At 41.5% G+C, this 21042-nt stretch overlaps 3 protein-coding genes across 4 annotated transcripts in view; all 3 read left to right on the top strand.

The window, feature by feature from the left end:
• Positions 1-5166: 5166 nt before the first annotated feature.
• calhm3 (calcium homeostasis modulator 3) lies at positions 5167-7939 on the top strand. Its single transcript, XM_039783379.1, has 4 exons — positions 5167-5847; positions 6015-6142; positions 6251-6378; positions 6887-7939. Exons 1-4 carry the CDS (start codon positions 5561-5563, stop codon positions 7334-7336), a joined length of 993 nt encoding a protein of 330 aa, XP_039639313.1. The 5' UTR covers positions 5167-5560; the 3' UTR covers positions 7337-7939.
• A 3484-nt stretch (positions 7940-11423) lies between these two features.
• Positions 11424-16564, top strand: LOC120547741 (calcium homeostasis modulator protein 2-like). 2 transcript variants are annotated; one of them, XM_039783377.1, is made up of 3 exons: positions 11424-11774; positions 12219-12837; positions 15610-16564. In XM_039783377.1, the coding sequence occupies exons 2-3, from the start codon at positions 12286-12288 to the stop codon at positions 16021-16023; spliced, it is 966 nt and encodes a 321-aa protein (XP_039639311.1). In that variant the 5' UTR covers positions 11424-11774; positions 12219-12285; the 3' UTR covers positions 16024-16564. The 2 variants fall into 2 exon arrangements, with proteins under 2 accessions (XP_039639311.1, XP_039639310.1); XM_039783376.1 differs by having other exon boundaries at positions 11425-11921.
• Positions 16565-20090: 3526 nt separating this feature from the next.
• The window catches only part of ncapd3 (non-SMC condensin II complex, subunit D3), a 49863-nt gene continuing 48911 nt past the window's right edge, over positions 20091-21042 (top strand). Inside the window, exon 1 of the mRNA XM_039783375.1 lies at positions 20091-20309. Coding sequence (XP_039639309.1) covers positions 20258-20309 — 52 coding nt within the window. The 5' untranslated portion in view covers positions 20091-20257. The remainder of the gene's footprint in view (positions 20310-21042) is intronic.

Genomic DNA, 21042 nt, shown 5'->3' with positions numbered 1-21042 from the left:
GTTTAGGATAAAATATTAGAAATATTTTTAGAAAAAACACAGGACATATGACAATTTAACAGCACCACAAACTACAGCCTCCAAATAATCTGAACATTGAATTAACGCCTCTTAATCAATAACCCCTAAAACTGAACATTATACATTATACACTTCATGACAAAATACAATGCATACTACACTATATATATATATATATATATATATATATATATATATATATATATATATATATATATATATATATACATACATACATACATACATACATACATACATACATACATTTTATTTATTTAAAAAAAAAAAAAAAAAGCAAGCCCCTGTATTGGTTGTGTCCCATCTCGGCTGTCCTGAACTGCGTGCATTTCTTACGGGTGGGTCACTTTTCGGGAAGGAGCAGTAACCAGAGGGGTAGAGTACATGCTGACACCCAGGGCCTGTGTGTGAACAAAACAGCCCTGGGAAGTTGCTGGGCCCTGCATCACCAGTTGCAGGACCATGGGTGGGACAGCCAGCTGAGCTACCGAGGGTGCAGCAGCCAGTTGAGAAGCTGGGGGGCCCCCCCGAGGGTGCAGCAGGTAGGAGCTGACACTGGGGTTGCTGCTTCACAGCCCGGCGGTGTTGCAGCTGTGGGCGCAACCTTCCTTTTGGCCTTTGCCTCCCCCACGGTGCCGCTGGGCAGGTGGTAGTGATGAGATGGGCCTGGATGGTGGGGCGCATTTTAGCAGAGGGGGAGAGGGTCAGCTGCCACGGACAAGCGGCTGGACAAGTCCAGCCCCTGAACAATCAGTGTGTGGCCCTCCCTCTTCACCCTCCTGTCGTGCCACTGCACTAAGGTGGTGATGCTCACATCCACCAGCTGCCATGTGGTCTGCTGCATTACTGCTGCATTGGACAGAATGTTCCACCTGACGTTCCTGTAGTCTTCCAGGATGAGAGCCCATCTAGACACTGTGCCAGCCCCCTGCTTCTTGGGAGTGCGGTGGATGGCACAGAGCCTGACAAAAATGGCCTCAATCTGGCGGCAGCAATCTGGCCGCGGTGCAGTGGTGGTGATCGCATGCCTCTTCACACTCTCCACCCCTGGAGTGGACTCTCGCCTCTTCTTAGGACACCTGTGCCTCCCCGTGTCCAGCCTGCTCTAACATCTGGCAGAATACACCACCTGCCGTTTGTCCTAGTCCAGTAGGTTCTGCAACAGAGCAACAATGTTGCCCACCTAAGCAGAGAGAGAACACACTACATGAGAAGACCAAAAAATGTGCAAGTGTGAACATGTATGACAGAGCACCAAGGGAAAGTAGCAAGACAATTCAAAGGCATAACCTCATGACCATTGACCTCTTTGCATGGGTGATTTTAGACCCTTTTTAGGGTGGCTCAAGCCCCCCTAAACATTTTTTTTTTAATAAATTTTAGTGCTTCAAGTGAGATTTTGTGAACTTGTCAGTTAGTGACCGAGGTCAAACAATTACCTTTAACAGAAATGTACTTTTGGCCAATTGGAGGTGGTCTCTTTAGCTGAGTCTCTATCTGATCTGGAGAGCAGCAGACGGTTGGGAAGTTTAACGCTGGTAGTCCCCAGAGAAGAAGTCGGTCATTTCATGGCGCAGATTAGAAGCCAAATTGAAACGTAAGAAACTAAAATTGCTGAATGATGAACGATGTGTCAAACTGGTCGTTATTACTGTGACTTATAAAGTGTCAGGTTAGGTTCCATCATAGTGTTAATAGTGTCAGAAAACGGTAGCTGATGTTCGGGGAGCAGGTGTTAATGCTTTGCAAGGCACTGTATCCGTGTCACATTCTCATTGGGGGCTGAGCCCCCCTAAAGGTCTGATCCTAGAGTCGCCCCTGCCCCTTTGTTTCTTACTGATGTTAGTCTAGTGGTTTATAAAAGTAATCCATGATTTGGCCGCTCCTCCACTGAATGAGCAGTGTTGGGAAAGTTCCCTTTCTACATGAACTAGTTCAAAGTTTAGTTCACACATTTTAAAATGAACTAGTTCAGTTCATAGTTCATACTTCAAAATTTTTGAAATTTTAAAACTCCAAAAATGAACTAGTTCATAGTTCTTTTTTTCCATATGTTGCTTCAGTTCAACATGTCGTTTCAGGTCTGCTGTGGATTTGACTGAAGTGCGGATTTTCTTTTTGAAATCCGGCGGGCAGAGTTTGCTCAGAAGTGTCCGATTTTTCCATCCTCACCGACGTCGCGTTCATGTTTGTATCGCTGCGCTCAGACAATGGGAGAAGAACTAGAACGACAAGCCGAGGTCTTCTCTGTTAGAGGCACAAAGTCGAGAAAATCAGTACCAAGCGAGATACGAGAATGGAACAGCGTTGCTGGTTTTAAATTCAATGTAAAATCAAGCCACACTAGAGCGCCGCTTACTGTGCACCAAGGCTGCAACACAACAAGCGCCTGGCCGCTACGGAAACACAAACTTGCGCATGTTAAATGTGGAACCAAATCCTCCAAAAGATTCAAATAAAGAAACGATTCCGATGGAATCGTAATTTTTGAAACTATTCCAAATAGGAATCGGTTCTCGATGCCCAACCCTACTCGTCAGTGTGTCAGTACAGCTCAGTACAGTCGTAGGCTCCAACACAACAGCGCCCTCTAGAGTCACACAAATGCGACAGGTCACAGAATTTGGTGCAACACCGGCAGCTTGGCTGGGGTTTGTGGGGTAGCCTGTTGATTCCTAATTGTGCCGTTTGTGTTTTGTTTTTTTGTGTGTAGTCGTTGTATGAGTACATGTGACTGGCTGTTGTGGGTTTGTTTTTGTTTCTTTGGTAATTACATTAATTTGAACAATATGCGATGCAGCACCCTGTCGTAGCCTACTGCTTAAGTCACTGTGTATTCATGCCTCTGCAATAGAGTATTGAAATTCTCTAGGTGTTGAGGGGGAGGAATCACTTTTTCTCTTTTTCATCAAACCGCAGTTTTTGCAAGTTCCCGCAATTTCATCGCATAAAATTGCATAAATATCCTGCATATTCCTTCGCATTTTTTAACCCTTGTGTTGTCCTTCGGGTCCCAGTGACCCGAAGGACAACACAAGGATTATGTACTTCCGTTTACTTTGTTGAGAATTGCTCTCTAAACAAGGGTTAATACAGCACCTTAGTTCTTGTTTGTACAGCATTTTGGTCAGCTTAAACTGTGTTTAAATGTGTTCTAGAAATAAACTTTACTTACTTACTTTACAAGAAACAGGGTTTAGAGAGCAATTCTCAACAAAGTAAAGGGAAGTACATAATCCTTGTGTGGTCCTTCGGGTCACTGGGACCCGAAGGACCACACAAGGGTTAAGAAAATGTGCCACATAATCATGGATTTTTGCCCGCAACAATCACAAAAAAACATTTTTCTGGAAGGACTGTATTCCACATGATAATGCCTTAGTGTCATGGTGAGGTTATTCAAAACTGGTATAATTGCCCCCCCCCCACTGATGTACAGTAAGTTAGTTACAGTAGCGGTGTTCACCAACACTCCGACCTAAATTATAGTAACGTTAACTAGTAGTTGACTAACATGACGGTTTCCACTCATATTAATATTACAGGTAACTTTATTACACGTTAGGTTATAGTTCTTTCGTAACATTAACCTAGTGAAAGCAACGTTAACAACCGTTTCCACTCATAGTATTAATAATGATATTACATGTAGTTTATAACGTTAACAGTAATTACAATATAGTTTATTTAAGGTAACATTACTATTGCATCACGATAACGTTACAGCAACTTCAGCTTCTTTTCTATATAAATATTAGATCTATAAATAGATCGTATTTTGCCAAGACTTGAGAGAATCACAATGTGTGAATAACATTTAAATAATGTAAGATTCATTTCCCACTGCAGGCACGCAAACTGGTCAGGGGTATAAAAAAAAAAAGTCCATTTAACAGTTAAATGCATCAATCTGGTACACTTTGAGTGCAAAAACAAGAGGCTATCTATGAAGAATCTATGGTCTTGTAAGCAATGGTGTGTGATTGTAAGCAATTTACCGATAAACACATTGTTTGTATGAATATGAATGGGTATGGCGGGGCAACAACAACAGTCACAACCAAAAAGCATGGGGTTTAGTTCACAAATGGTCAAAACACAAAATCAACTGGAGCACACATTTCAATTTAAAGAAATATAGCAAAGGTGGTGCGGTTTAAAGTGGACTTGTTCTCACTGTACATAGAATGTTGTACATATTTAGTATAGAGGATCTTTGAATTTAGTTTTAAATCCAAAGTTCTAGCAACAGTTGTTAAAGTTAGCTCAGTCAACATCATATTTGGGGTCTGGGTGAAATTTTGAGCGACAAAGACTTCATTTCCTGCATTCTGATGCACTTTTATGGACCAATTTATGGTGGAAATACCTTCAATTAGCCTATGCAAAGAAAAAAAAGATGACAATTCAAAATATATCAAAAATATAATGGAAAGGGCGCCCAGATAGCTCAGTTGGTAGAGCGGGTGCCCATATATAGAGGACGACTCCAACCTGCAGCCCTTTGCTGCAACGTTCCTACTCTCTCACCTTTCATTTCTTCGGCTGTCCTGTCAAATAAAGGCCTTAAAAAAAATATATATATATATAAATATATAAATTGAAAGTATATTGTTGCGTGTCACTGCGCATTTTAAAGTGGGTATATGGAAATCCTGGAGCTTTCTTAGTGGGTATACTGCGTATATCTGCGTATCATGTAGACTACACCACTGCCTTTGCCTAACATCAACAGGTGTAGACAGAAAATATGATAATCCTGAGCTAATTTACTGAATCAACCAACTCACAACTCACCTTTCTTTCTTTTAATACACAACAATAAAGTAATCTGCTGTTAACAGCGTTTCATTTGTATTACTAGAAAGTGCTGCAACTGCGATACCTGCTCATTAGACGTTTATTTTGTTTAGTGAACTATTATCAGATTGTGCACAAAAGGATCAGGCCAAAAGGATCCTAAATAAGGACTAAGACTAAAATTCTTGACCCATTGGATCGTTACCTGAACTATAAACTTAAGGGAATATCCTTTAAGAATAACTAGATTTTTTTTTTATATAACTGCAACAGTAGTGGTTGATCTACTGTTCAGTCCCATATGCTTTGAGTTTCTGATTACAATACAGCCCTACCAGGAACTACTGCTGCGGCTTCTTTTCTGTCTGTAAGCCTGTGATGTGAGGCAGGGTGTGGCCACACAGCCCAGTCACCTGCTCAGGTGTATTCATGCATTCTCAGACTCGCGCTGGAACACTGCAGAACTCACTCCTCTCACTCCTTAACTGATCTCTTCCGACAACAGCTCAGGTTGTTTGCTGAGACCGATTTAAGACTTTTCTTCACAAAGGATTGGTAGTAGGCCACAGATTTTCTTCTGAAAAGCTTTTTTTTTTTTTTACAGAAGCTAAAAAAATTTCTAAATTACTACTTGAACAATTTCTGTTTTTGAAGGAAACAGCAGCAATTGGATCACCTTTCTGTTTGTACTTCTACCCTGAACATTACCTGCCGTTAAGTCATGGAGCGTCTGAAGTTAGTCCTGCAGTACTTTCAGTCCAACTCTGAGTCCATCTCCAATGGGATCTGTATCATCCTGGCCTTGGTCAGTGTCAAACTCTACACCAGTTTTGACTTTAACTGCCCCTGCCTTCCTCAGTATAACAAACTGTACTCTTTGGGAGTGATGATTGTCCCGCCAATCATATTGTTCTTCCTGGGGGTCCTGGTCAACCGACATGCGGGTGTCATGATGGACGAGTGGATGAGACCCATTGGAAACAGATCCAAAAATCCTGCTGTGGTTAAGTGAGTCAAAGATTGACTTTTTAAGTTTACTACGGTAAATCAGTGTAACAGAGGCATATTATGGAAAATAAAAATCTTTAGTTTTTCTACATTGAAGCACTGACTGTAAACTACTATTATTATTATTTTTTTATTATAATGACAACTGGGCCTATGTCTTTCTGCAGGTACCTGTTCTCCTCTATGATCCAGAGGGCCCTGCTGGCGCCGATGGTATGGATCCTGGTCACTTTGCTGGATGGAAAGATCTTCATTTGTGCCTTCAGTGTTAGTGTAGACCCTGTACTCTTCTCAGGTATCGGCAAACATGCAACATTCTACATAGGGAAAATAGTACAAGCTATACTGTTACTGCTAGCACATTATTGGTCTGTATGATGTACCATGTGGTATGTTTCCTCAGGTTTTCCCAACAATACAGGTCTGGATATGATCAAAATCATGGCCAAAGTGCCTTGCAAGGAGGACATTATCTTTAGGAACAGTTCTTTCCGCAAAGCAGTCTCTCGTTACGTTCGCTGCTATTCACAAGTAAGCTGTTACAACCTGAGCTGGATTTTGTCCCCCCATTACTTACATTGGAATTGCTTTAGGAAGGAATTTCTTCACAGCCAGTATGGACGGGAGGAGCAATTACAGTAACCAATTACTTTTTCAATGTGCATGTGAATATTGTTATGAGTTAGACTTAAACAAATGTGAAACCAATCCTTTGAAATTGGTGAGTACAATGTTGTCATGACTGATAGATTAGAATAGATGGGATAAAAGTATGGGAAAACATGAAAAACACACATGTACATAATGCCAACCCTGCAAACACTGACTTTCACATTAAATGTTGTGGATTGAGGCTGCAGTCTTAGTCATTTGTAGAAGAATTGTTGTGACACAAATACTGTAGAGTCCATTCACAAAATCATGGACCAGTGACATAGGTCTTCACAATACAAAACAACACACACACACACACTCTCAACACGTGGGAGTATCATGAACAACTGGTGCCACTACTGATGGCTCTCTTTACCCTGTGTAGGCAGTTGGCTGGTCCATCCTCCTCTTCCTGATTGTACTTGGAGCACTGGGACGCCTCATCAAGCCCTGTTTTGACGATCATGCCACCTCCCTGCAGACACGCTACTGGAGCAACTACCTCGATGTGGAGCAAAAGCTCTTCGATGAAACCTGTGTCCTGCACGCTCGCGACTTTGCCCGCAAATGTGTGGTGCAGTTCTTTGAGGACATGAGAGAAGACACCGTACATAGTCTTCCCCACCCGCTTTTTATCACAAACTCTCAGATGGAGTGGGAGGATGAAGAAGATGAGCGACTTCATGGGATATCAAAGCAGGAACAGGTGGACCAGTTGCTCAACAAGTGGTACTACAGTAAACCTGAACTGGATGTCACCAGGATAGCCCACAGACCCAGGATGTGTGTTACCTGGAAGGACCGTGATGGGAAGACTTTATACTCTGATGTCTAGGACACACTCAGTGCTGTATAGTTGCAGGATGAATCAGGTCATGGTGATCGGTTCACTAACATTAAGCTTTAGAAACAGGTTAGATGTAGACTACCTCAGAGTAAGAGCATGCTTTCCTGAAGTCAGACTTAACAGGTGGTTGTATATGGGTGGACTGCCAATGCAGTCAGATGTGTATGACTTACATCTGACTTTATATCATGATTGAGCTCTTTGACTTGATGCTTTTTACCCTTTGGAGCAAACCATGTTGCTAGGGTAATTTGGCTGTTGGGTGTGGTCTGGCTGGTTTGCATTCAGGTTGTTGACATGGGGCTCACCCACATTGATGAATGGAAAACATGCAAATGGACATTTGGAACCAAATAACAGACTAACAAAGATTCTATTTACTACTTTATTTTATGTAGTTTACTAAAGATGCACTTATAAATATTTACATTGACAATGTGTATGTATTACAACCACAAAGAATTATACCTACTCCATCCAATAGTTATAAAGATATTTAAGTCTGGACCAACATTGCCATCTCTAAAGCTAGCTAATTAACAAGGTCTCATTCTCTAATAATTTGTTCATGGAGATGTATATGATAACTTCAAAAACCTTCCTTGTTTGTTTTGAATATAGAATAAAGAAGAATAAATCATAATAATTAATAACATTTGCACCATAAATGGATGCAGAAAAAGCACAAGTTTGTTACATAAAAATTCACTAGAATGCAGGAAATGAAGTGGTTGAACCTCACATTTTTTGAGGGGAGGACCCCCAGACTCCCCTTGAGAATGTGTCCCACCATTAACACACATTCATACACTGTGGCCTAGGCTGCCATATAAGTGGCCACCTGCTTATCACATAAACATCACACACATCTTTATCAGATTTTAACGAAACTTGGTATGTACGTTCAGGTCAAGGTGTCAGATGTCTCCATCAGTTTTAGGCAGGACTAATGGGAAGAACCTGAGTTATAGGCAATTCCCTGCTAAGCCCAGTTCTTTACAAAGTTCTTTGATTGATGGTGGCCATGATTTATGACCATCTTGCTAATTTATAGTAGAAATGTGTTTGCAAGGCTCTTTACCAATTTTGGTGTTGATAGAATCAAAATCCACAACGTACTAGTCATTGCACTGATTTTCACATTTTGCAAATTAGCAAAAAAACATCATGGCAGAAGTTTATGATTCAAGAGTGTAGAGCATATTGAGCTGGACTTGTGTGAAAAATATCAAGTGCATCAGACTCACCGTGTGAGGGGCGTGGCCTTTCAAGATTTTTGCATCACCATCAGGCCAAATGGCATCATATTTCATGGGAAGCATTGGCATATCACCATCAGTTATGGTGACAATTTCCATGTCTCTAACTCATTCTGGCCAACAGCAACTTGAGAAAAGGCATAATTTATCATATAATGCTAAATAGGCTACGTCCACATGCACCAATCAATATGACACTTTAGACCCTGGTTATTACTCGCCCCCAGACTATGTACCAATTTTGCAGAAATTCCGTCCACCAGGTTTTGCGGTACTTGTGGTGTTTTTGGTGCCCCCTATGGGTTAAACCCTAAATCGTTGCCTAGGCATGAACATATGTTAAAATTTTTATGATTGCACAAACCATTAGTGAGTTATGGCCAATTTCCTACTAAGCATATTTCTTTAGTTGATGGCGACCATGTTTTTTTTTATTTTATTTTTTACCAATCTTGCTCTTTTATAGTAGAAATGTGTATCTCAGTCCCGCAAGGCTGCATACCAATTTTGGTGTTGATAGATTCAAAATTGACAAAGTTCTATTCATTTTACAGTTTTTCACATTATGCAAATTAACAAACAATCCATCATGTTGGACCTTTAAGTTCCAGAGACATTTTGTAGAGCACATTTAGCCGCATTTGTGTGAGAAATTTCAAGTTAATCAGATTTTTAAGCCTTAAATATACCGTGTGGCCAATTGGGTTAATATTTTTTGGGAACCTCATGCACATCATTTCCAGGCATTGGGCCAAGTTTCTTGTTTCTAGCTCATTCCAGCTCATCGCAATTTGAGCCACGGCGGAAGACAGCGCTTAATAATATATCGGAGCAAAACCAATAGGGTTCTACCCCTTCGGGGTTTGAACCCTAATGACTTAACAGAAATAAGCGTGACAGGGCCTGCTCTACATGTGTTTGATGACTTTCAAGGGACTACAAGGACCTGCAAGGTGAGGTTTATGTAACTGACAGGGGTAGCCAAGCTACTATTGATAACTATTGCTAACAACCTGCATATTTACTGAACTTGTACTACCTACTGACCACTGTTGTCTGTGAGAGCGAGTTTTACTTTGTTATCTTCGAAACCACACTGGGTTGGTTTTTTATTTGAAAAATATAACAAAGAGCACATACCAGTGGGAATAAAGCATTGAATCATGCCTTTTCACTGCAATGACATTGAGCTGTGCCCCTTTTCCTTATATTCTGAACAGAGTTGGATGAAAGACATTATAGAATTTAAGGAGAAGGAAGCATAGTACAGAAGATGGAAAGTAACTTCCCTTATTATTACCGTCTAATAGTACATGTAAGCTAGCAAGGCTATAAGGAAAATCTGCTTATTGGTGCTTTTGGTTGTCCTTTCAAGTCAACAACTGTTTATAAAGAAAATTCAAAAAAAGTTTTTTAAAGTTTGAATGAAACTTAATCTGGATCAATCACTGTCCTCACAGTTTTAGTTTGAGATATACACTACTCACAAGTCACTTTTGGGTGAAATTTCAGGGTGAACCTAAAATCCACTATAATCTTTACAGGTGAACTTAATGTGACCTTCTCTAAACTTTTGAATGCGCATGTCCAACAGTTCAATGTTTCACTACTTTCTGCACAACTTGCTGTTCTCTAACAAGGAGCTTAACGGCAAAATTCACAACAGGTGTTTGATCCATGCATCGACCAATACATTTCCTGGTTCAATTAGAATTGTTATTTAAACAGTCCTCCTCATCATGCTGTTCACATTTTGACATCATGAGACCAAGACGACACCTAACAATTGATCAACAGTACCTCGCTATTGCGAGGCTTCAAACAGGATGTTCTCAGACAGAAGTGGCCCCTGAGCTTAGAGTGTCACAGATTGTCATCAGCAGGTTGCAACAGAGATACAGAGAGACTGGAAGAGTCACAGAAAGGCATAGAAGTGGATGCCCATTGGCCACATCCCACGCTGATGACTGCTTCAAATGTGAACAGTGCCCTGCGGAACCGGATGATGAATGCCACTCAACTCCAGGCACATTTAAGGGAGGTGAGAGGCACCCAAGTGTCACGTTAGACCATTTGAAACTGTTTACATCAGCGTGGTCTGCGTGCTAGACAACCTGCAAGGGTACCTGACCACACCACCAGACACAGGTGTCATCGTCTTGCTGGACGAGGGACCAGTAGTCCTCGGTGCTGTTCTCTGATGAAAGTCGATTCATGTTGAGCAGAAGTGATGGCCGCCAACGAGGTGGAGACGTCAAGGAGCGCGCTATGCATCAGGCACTGTTGTCACCAGACGACCCTTTGGTGGTGGTGGTGGTGGTGGTGGTGTTACAGTGTGGGCAGGTGTGTCTAGTCATTACAGAACTGCCCTACACTTTCTGAATGGTACAGTGACAAACCCATACTACCTGAATAACATCATTAATCCTGTCATTGTGCCCCTGCATGAACAACACAGGCCTAATTTCATCTTCATGGATGACAATGCTCCAGCTCATCGAGGTCGCATCATTAGGGAACGCCTGCTGGAGACTGGGGTACCTCAAATGGAGTGGCCTGCACTTTCTCCAGACCTGAATCCCATAGAAAACCTATGAGATCAGCTGAGTCGCCATGTTGAGGCCCGTATCTCTGTGTCCCAGAACCTCAATGACCTGAGGGACGCCCTTCAAGAAGAGTGGGATGCCATGCCTCAGCAGACAATAACTCAACTTGTGGACAGCATGAGACAATGTTGTCAAGCTGTAAATGATGATCAAGGGCACATGACAAGTTATTGAGACATTGACATTTTTTGTTGTTTCAATACATTTTTTGAGATGAGGAAATCACCATTGCATCCTTCTACTTAAATGCCCTACTTTAATGATATAATACCACTGTAGCTTGAACGTTTTACATTTTCTGTCAATTTCACCCGAAAGCCAGATATCCCTAACTTTTTGTGAGTAGTGTATGTTCCTGATGTGTGTATTCATCCAGGCTCTCAGTTCCTGGGCTGTCCTGCTTTTTTTCGTCATATTGCTCTGTGATTAGCAGCACATGTTTTCACTTGCAGACCACATTCTTTTTCCACTGGGGAGGAAACCGGAGGGTAGTTCCTGACTGTGACTGTTCACTGGTGCCCAGACTGCTAACACAAGACTCAAAGTTGTACGCAAAAAGAGGTACTTCTCTTTCCATTCTTGAATAAAGTAGATTTTATGTTTCCGACTGGATTTTTCCTAGTTTTTCCTGAGATGTTATTGCACTGGATGATGTTATTGGATTACAAAGGCTGACTCACAAGCCCCGCCTCAGGACACTGCCAGAGCGTGAGTTTGCATGACTGCATTCCATTGTTACTGTTTTAAATCAAGTGGTAGGATTTTTTTTTTAAACATCAATGTGGGTATGTTTTCCACTGCCTCTGGTTTCTTTTTTTATTGACTAAAAGTGCTATAAGTGTAACACTTATTTGATGCAACTAAACTTATATTATTGCAAAACATTCACGTATACTTTAGACTACAGTAATAATCAATGATATCATAATTAACTTCTATCAAATTGAATAATGCCAAGATACATAGTATCATATTTATTTCCATTTTCTTTCTCTCTCTCTGCAGCCTGACATTGCTGAAGGCAAACTCACAGCTCTTCAGTGTTATTCTCAGTGAGACTGGACATCCCGACATGGCTGCTGCTGCACTCATCACAGAGAACTTTAAGTTTGTGTCACTCTTCTTCAAGAGTAAAGATGTGATGATCTTTAATGGGCTGATCGCTCTGGGCACTGTGGCCAGCCAGACTGCATACAATGTTTTTGCTTTTGAATGCCCATGTTCCTCTGGGAGGAACCACCGCTATGGCCTGGCTGCCATTGGTGTTCCAGCACTGGTATTTTTCCTCGTAGGAATAATGATGACCAGGAGCACCTGGGACCTGGTGTCTGAGTGTCGGCTCAGAAAGTGCCGGAAATTGTCGGGAGCCGCAGCCTTTGCGGTGCTGGGAACAATCATCGGTCGAAGTGTGGTGGCTCCACTAACCTGGTCAGTTATCTCTTTGCTGCAGGGCCAGGCGTACACGTGTGCCCTCAGTGAGTTTGTTGACCCGAGTACAGTGGAGGGCTTTCCCTCAGATCAGGGGCCAGAGGTAATGGCGAAATTCCCGTGTCGAGAAAGTGTTCCAAAAGAGCTGCAAGGCTTCTGGGATGAAATTAACCGAAGACTGAAATATGAATCTCAGGTATTGAACGTACTTTTTTCTGTTTTTGCGGGATTGTCTTAGTTTTGTCCCTTGTGTATTTGATAAACATTGGTCAAGTGTAGTTATTATAGCAGCGCACAAGTATTAATGTAAAATATCAATCAATTATCAAATCACATTTTCCAATGCCAGTCACTACATTTAATCGTATTTGCCATCAAAACCCAACACAAACCCAAACAAATTAAAGGAAATCTTGGAAAGTACGTTCATTTGCTTTCTTAAAGTGCTCATATTATGCTGTTTGGCTTTTTCCCTTTCCTTTATTGTGTTACAGATCTTTATTGTGCACGTTATAGGTTTACAAAGTGAAAAAGCCCAAAGTCCCCCCCCAAAGGGACTTACCATCTCCAACAGAAAACACTGTTCACAAACTGCTCCAAACAGCTCTATTGTAGTCCAGCCTTTACTTCAGAGACAAACGTAACACATGTTATAATGCTCGCCTAGCTGCTAGCGTGGCACGCCCTCATACTCTACTTCTGACTGGCTAGTAGTCCTTACCTAGGTACTGTCAGGGCACGCCCTCATACTCTGCTTCTGACTGGCTAGTAGTCCTTACCTAGGTACTGTCAGGGCACGCCCTCATACTCTGCTTCTGACTGGCTAGTAGTCCTTACCTAGGTAACTGTCAGGGCACCCTCATACTCTACTTCTGACTGGCTAGTAGTCCTTACCTAGGTACTGTCAGGGCACGCCCTCATACTCTGCCCCTGACTGGCTAGTAGTCTCCTACGTACCGTACCGTCAGGGCACTCATACCTACTTCTGACTGGCTAGTAGTCCTTACCTAGGTACTGTCAGGGGCACGCCTCATACTCTGCTCCTGACTGGCTAGTAGTCCTTACCTAGGTACTGTCAGGGCACGCCCTCATACTCTACTTCTGACTGGCTATAGTAGTCCTTTCCTAGGTACTCAGCACGTCATAAACTCTGCTTCTGACTGGCTAGTAGTCCCTACCTAGGTACTGTCAGGGCACGCCCTCATACTCTGCTTTTGACTGGCTAGTAGTCCTTACCTAGGTACTGAGCATGTGCGACTCCCAACAAAGATGGAACAGAAGTGAGATGTCTCACTCTGTAGCTAAAACAGAGAGCTCAACACACAGGGTGAAAAGAGGAGCTGCAGCAATGTGCAGTACAACAAAATATGGTGTTTTGTAAACCTATTCTAGTACAACCTCTAAATATTATTATGAACCTGAAAATAAGCATAATATGAGCACTTTAACAAAAGTTAGGTGACAGGATTGATACCATTAGTCTGTACTAATGGTATCAATCCTGTCACCTAACTTTTGTTAAAGCTTGAGTCAGGACGTAGTTAGCCTAGCTTAACTTAAAGACTGGATGCAGGTGGAAACAGCCAGCCTGGCTCTGTGCAAAATTCCAAAATACACATAACAACAGCTCACTGATTAACTTGTTGTGTTATGTCTGTTTAATCTGTACACAATGCAAAAACAAAAATTGGAGTTTGGAGTTTGGAGTTACTTGCTGGAACTATTTTTTGATGAACAACAGTGAATCTTGATCGAAACAGATGTTGAACTATTTCTTTACCAAAATGAACTATATTTCTAGCACATGTGGACCAATGATTCATGAGTGTCCACTTAGTATGTAGCAGTATGTAATCACTATGATTTAATTTTGAAATTAACCTAAAAAATTTCAAGTTGTGGTGGGGATTACATGATGTCACTGTGTGAAGCCCACAGTAAGAAGATCAATATCAGTTTTATCTTTGGGTCCAGTTGGTCCAGGATATATTTAACCTAGGTACACAAAGACTTGAAGCAGGAGGAAGCCAGCTCATTCAAAAGTTAAAACATACAATGTCAAACAAATCTGAAAAGGTCTGATTTACATTTACTACTACTATAAATATTGTACTCTTTACTCCACCCCTTTATTTGACAGCTTTAGTTATGCTACTAGGCAGATTTAGATTGTTAATACAAAATATAATAACTAATAACTGATGATGTATTATTATAGACAGTGTGGTGGAAATTCTAATACATAGGGTGAGAGCTGAAATTAAGGTTCGGTCAACAAGTCTTTTAAGTATTTATTCTCTGCGCAAAGAAGGTTTAGGTTTAGTCAATCAGTAGAGTCTGAGAGAAATGAACCAAGAGTTTTGGGAGAGCAGCATCCCTATCTAGTTTCTACAAGGCTGAAAACTAGGGGGTCTTGTCTAAACCTGTTCTGACAATGATGGTAGAGCAACTTGTGGAATTCCACGGTCAAGCACAAACACATCATCTACTTCAGGGTGTCAAACTCAACTTCCCTAAGGGCCACACTAGAAAATGAGAATCACATCAAGGGCCAGACGTAGAGTTTATTGCTTTTATGTCATGGGAAAAGTCAAATATCTTTTACTGTATTATAGCATGTTTCATATAGTCTTCTCACTTACAGTTTGGGCAACAAAAATGACGAAGAAAATGCCAAAAACGACAAATGTTGAAAAAAACGTAAATAGTGAAAAGTATTTGGGCCAAAATGTATTGTGAACCTAAATGTATATAGGGGCCGGATTTGGCCCGCGGGCCTTGAGTTTGACACGTGTGATCTACTTGGACACATTTGTGCTGAAGGCAGAAACTGTGAAAGGTTTTAAGCAGTAGAACAACAAACCTGTAATTTACCAATAATTAAACAACAAACATGTAAATTACCAAGGGATTATTAAAGTATTTCTGATTCTGATTCTGATTAATCACGATTGTCTGTTCTTTTCAGCTGATAGGCTGGCTACTGGTGGCAGGAATATGTCTGATGGTGTTCCTGATGCTGTGTATGAAGCGCTGCTCATCTCCCCTTGGCTACCTGCAGGAGGACTACTGGTCCCAGTACCGCTCTAATGAAAATGCCCTCTTCCAAAACACGGCAGCCGTCCATGCCCGCCTCCTGGCTGCAGAGAATGTTAAGAGCTTCTTTGGCTTTGTGGCAGGCACTGAGGAAGATAAAGCGCAACTGGCTGAGCACCAGAAGGCTAGTCCTATCTGCAGCACTAACTGGAACAGAGTGACTGGTGTCTACCTCTACAGGGAGAAGCATGGACTGCCTCTGTACAGCAGGCTCAATAAATGGTCCACATACAGCCTGGAGAATAACGAGGAGGCCATGGAGAAAGAGATGGACATGCTCAGCTGACAATATTCTTCTGGAAGATGATCCAGTGACTGCAACCATAATGCTTCAGTATGCTTCAAACTGAGTGCTTGTTCGATCATCAAATAGCCACCAATACAACCCCATCCCTCCAAAATCTTACAATCACGAACACTATTTCCATCTTCAGACTCGTTTGGACGATACTTCATAAGACCCAGTTTGAAGCATACGGAACCCTTTATTTATCAATACAAAAGCAGCAAAAGAAAGGTCAAGCAGCACAGAACTAGAGTCCAGCGGAAGAGCAGATAAAGGACAACAGGGTGTAATTGATGTGTTAGCGGGAGCTTACCATCAGTAGTTTAAGGTGCTCTAAGCGATGTCACGCGTTTTTTAGGCTCCAACATTTTTTTGTCACATACAGCAAACATCTCCTCACTATCCGCGAGCTGCCTGTCCCCTGAACACACTGTGAAAAAGCGCAGTCTCTGTAGCCAGCCCCTGCTCCACAAACGGCAAAAAGAATTGTGCCGACCTGCACCACGAAACATAACAAACAGTGTTCCAGCGTTCCAGCCAATAACTGACAAGAAGGATTTTATGGGTGGGGGTTGGGGGGTGAGTGCGCGGAAGCACAAAAGGGAGGGAGAGGGGACGGGATGAGGAGGAGGAGGAGGGAGGGGCAAGCTAGCCTTGTTTTGTTTGAAAATACTTTGAACGTCAACAAGAAGTGACCTCACCCCACACCGCTTATAGAGCACCTTTAATAAGGGTTTCACGGTGCCCACTATTTCCCCCTATAGCCTCTCCAACTGGGTCGGGGCCATTGTTTTAAGGTTTGTTGTATTCCAATGTTGGAACACGCAGAAGAAGTAATAAACAATTACCAAATGTACCACCTTTTTGACTTAATATCAAATAAAAAAATCCTTTTGTACTGGGCATTGAGGTGGTAGGTCATTTTCAGCTGTAACTAAGATAGACATAGATCCCATTTACAGCAAGTGATTTGTGTTTTGATTTTTTCGCCATGTATGTTGAGAAGCCCGTCTGCTCTGAAGATGTTTCATTTGAGATACTTTCTGTCAAATGCTTTTCTCTAAGTTCCTTTGCAATGTTCCTTTTAAAAGCTAACATCCTTAATTAATGAACTCAACACCAAAAGTGTGGCTGTATACTGTCTCTATGAATCTGTCAGAGTACTCCGTACAGACCCAGTCCAGACAAGATGTGACACTTTATGTGATCCTGATCAAGTCACATGTTCGTCCTTTATGTGATGTGTTGGAAAGGTTTCCAGGCAAAATAGAATACGAAAAGTTGTTTATATGTCATTTTGACACGAATCCATTTAATAAATGACATGTGGATGTTTGCAAGTCTCTAGGTTTGACATAAATGCATAAATGTAATTAAAAAAAAAAATAATAATTATTGATTTTCAAATATTGCACCTGTCAATACAGAACAGAATATTCTGTAGCCTAATTTGCCGTCAATACTGCCGTATCAAATCAGTATATATTTATGTTTAACATGAAGTATACTACTGCTTGAGCAGCAGCGTTTCTGGCGTGCAAAGACATAGAAAATGCCACGCAACTGACACGCAACAGAAACGCCATGCTCATGCCACGCAGGCAGTGTGCAGGAGCCCCAGTATTGCGCTCCTAAACGTTGCGTTAATGGCATCAATGTATTAGACTGATTTGGCTATGATTCCTCCGAAAATTACACATTTCACAGCTTTCCTCACGTAGAGACGGTTGTTAGGTGATAGCAACAAATACAGCATGTATGCATGGCCACACCCTGCACGGCACGTAGCTGCCCGTTCTATTCGCCTCGGAAAAATAAACTGGACAAAGTTACAGTTCTACCGTGAGTTCTACAAAAAAAACTTTTCTTCTTAATTTGCATGTGCCATTCTGGGGCTTTTTTATTCTATTATACTTATTTTTGTTAAAAAAGAAAAAGAAAAGAGAGAGAGAGAGAGAGAGCGAAAGGGGCTATTCATAAACCATTCGGGGCTGTAGCTGTGGATGCCCAGGCCTAACGACACCTCTGAGTCCAAGAATAGTGAAATATCTTAACCCTTGTGTTGACTTAGGGTCAATTTATATCATAAAATATGGGAAGTAGAAATAAGTGCTGAAAATGTAAAGAAGAACATTGGAAAACGTTGGAAAAACCAAAAGCAAACTGTGAAAAAAGGTGTCAAAAACGTGTTTTTTTTTCAAGGTTGACGGGAATAGTAGAGTTTTCTGATATAAAACAAAAATTGAAAACGGGTCACTGTGACCCGAAGTCAACACAAGGGTTAAATCAATCAGTGAGAGCACTTAGATTTTTTTTACAGATGGATCTAGATCCAGTAAGTGGGAGAGCTGGGTGTGGTGTGTGTGGAGCAGTTTGGGATGAAAATTGGCCAACCAATTTCTAATGAAAGCTCTGTTCTCACTTCTGAGTTAATGACAATAGACCTTTTTCACGGCAGACATGTTGACATGTCATAGTAGGAAAAGCACAGGTGTATTCAAAACCATTACTGATGGCTGCATTCCACTTAGGAGAGGTCCTGGTATTAAACCATTACTGATTGCTGCATTCCACTAGGAGAGGCCCTGGTATTAAACCATTACTGATGGCTGCATTCCACTTAGGAGAGGTCCTGGTATTAAACCATTAATGATGGCTGCATTCCACTTAGGAGAGACCCTGGTATTAAACCATTACTGATGGCTGCATTCCACTTAGGAGAGGCCCTGGTATTAAACCATTAATGATTGCTGCATTCCACTAGGAGAGGCCCTGGTATTAAACCATTACTGATGGCTGCATTCCACTTAGGAGAGGTCCTGGTATTAAACCATTACTGATGGCTGCATTCCACTTAGGAGAGGTCCCTGGTATTAAACCATTAATGATGGCTGCATTCCACTTAGGAGAGGCCCTGGTATTAAACCATTAATGATGGCTGCATTCCACTTAGGAGAGGCCCTGGTATTAAACCATTAATGATGGCTGACCCAGGGCATGCTGGGAAACGCCGGCCTCTCAGCTGATATAACAGCTGATTGGTTCAGAATCGACTCAACATGATTAAGTTTTATATCAACTTCTTATTGATTTTGATTTGGAGGGATTTTAACTGGTATTTGTCTGATTTAAAGGTTTATTCTGTACAGAACACATGTTGTGAGGCTGATAGTGACGTTTAGAAGTCAGAGAGACTAAATCCGTTCAGATTACAGATCATCTACAGTCTGTTGTTAATTAAAATCAGCAACAGATCACATGGAGAGCATTTTGACAGCTACTCTGTCTTAATAAAACCACCTGGAGACTGTAGGAACTGATATATGGGTCGGATAACATTTTATTAAATCGGAATCGGACCACAGTGTTTCTGTCAGTTCCTGTTCAGCCTGAAGGCTGCTGGAAACGGCTGGAAAACTATCCGACTTGAGAGCAGATTTTTGTCCCCGCCCCCGGCTGCTGCCGCCTGCTCTCGTCCACTTTACAGGCGAGGCGCAGTTCATCTCGAACGAGCCTATTGTCTGCTGTGAAAAAGGTGGATTGAGGAAGCCAGAGAACTGTTCTGATTTTGCAGCTGATTTGGAAACTTTAAGAGTAGGAAAATCTGAAGCTCGTCTTGACATTGTTAATGACATCTTGAATGTTATATATTTTTTTTTTTTAGTGCTGCACACTGGGGTGAGGGGGAATGAGCAGGTGGGCCTCCTTGCAGAGGAGAGTTTAAGAAGAGAAGTAGATGTCCATGTATCATTGGGGAGAGTGGAACTGAGAGAAGGAATTAAAGAGGGCTAAACAAAAGAATGGCAGAGAGGGTGGGAAAAGACACTGGAGTTAACCTGAAGTTAGGAAAGATGTTTCTTTATTTCTCTGTCCTCTAGGGACTCAATTAAACCTTTTTCTGGCTTATGTGAATGTGGAAGTCTTGAGACAGTGAAGCATGTTTTCCTAGAATGTAAAAGAAAAGAAAAAAGTATAGTGCAGAAAGAAAAGTATTCTTTGTTAGACTGGCGGGACTTGAGACTTTTTTCTGATTTGTCTTGTGATTTCATTTGTCTGATTTGATACAGGAATGTATGTAAGAATCTAGTTCAAACTTTGACCTGTGGAGGGCAGTAATACAATATTTTACACTGCCGGATTCCAAGAAGAAGAAGAAGAAGAAGAAGAAGAAATTTTCACTGCGCATGTGCGAAAGCCTGTAGGTTCGGGCGGGCTGATTCAAAACATAAACAAGATGGATCTAATATCTGCGCTGCAGTTTCTGAAGTTAAATGAACTTCCAAAAGGTAAATTGTGTATGTTGTAAACGCCCTTTTCTGTTATAACGTTATCGACTGACAGGAATTTAATAAATTCGGTTATTTCAGGCCGCCCTGGCTGTTTGTCAAGCAAAGTTGATTGCTAACGTTAGCTATTTCCCGGGTTAAGCGTCCTGTACAGTGAGAACGACACTCCCGAGTCCCATTCACATATCTAGCGAATGACCTATCGCCGCCTGCTTTGGAAGCAAAATACCTTTTAAAACGACCTTCAGATCTTATACTTGAATCGTTGCGAGCCGGTGGCGATTTCGGCATACAACTGTCTAGCTAAATGTTAATATTAGCTAAGTACTTCTCTTACAAAATTCCCTCACTTTGTCCACGTTCGGACACTTATTGGCTGACATTCTATCAAAAATATCTAGCTAGCTAGCTAGCTACCTAGCGTTATCTATCTATAACACCCCTACTCCTCGCTGTAAAGTTAAACACTGGCCGTTGCTGGTTTTTCAGGGGTATTTGGTATTAGGTCCCATCAAGGCTGTCAAAACTACCGGATCGTACTTCCGTCCTTCACAATAAAACGACATGCTTCAACATCTCTGAATTATGCAATAAAAGCTCCTTAATTTCCAGTACAGTAAAAATAGAAACTTTTAAGAGGGAAAGATCGTCGCTCGAGCGTTCTTACTTCTTTCCCTCATCAAAGTCACTTTCATATACTAATTAGCTAGCTAGACATGAAAATGTCCATGTA

The sequence above is a fragment of the Perca fluviatilis genome, chromosome 19, assembly GCF_010015445.1.
Source record: "Perca fluviatilis chromosome 19, GENO_Pfluv_1.0, whole genome shotgun sequence".
NCBI lineage: Eukaryota > Metazoa > Chordata > Actinopteri > Perciformes > Percidae > Perca > Perca fluviatilis.
The sequence above is the reverse complement of the archived record's forward strand: the minus strand, read 5'-3'. Positions and strand labels throughout refer to the sequence as shown.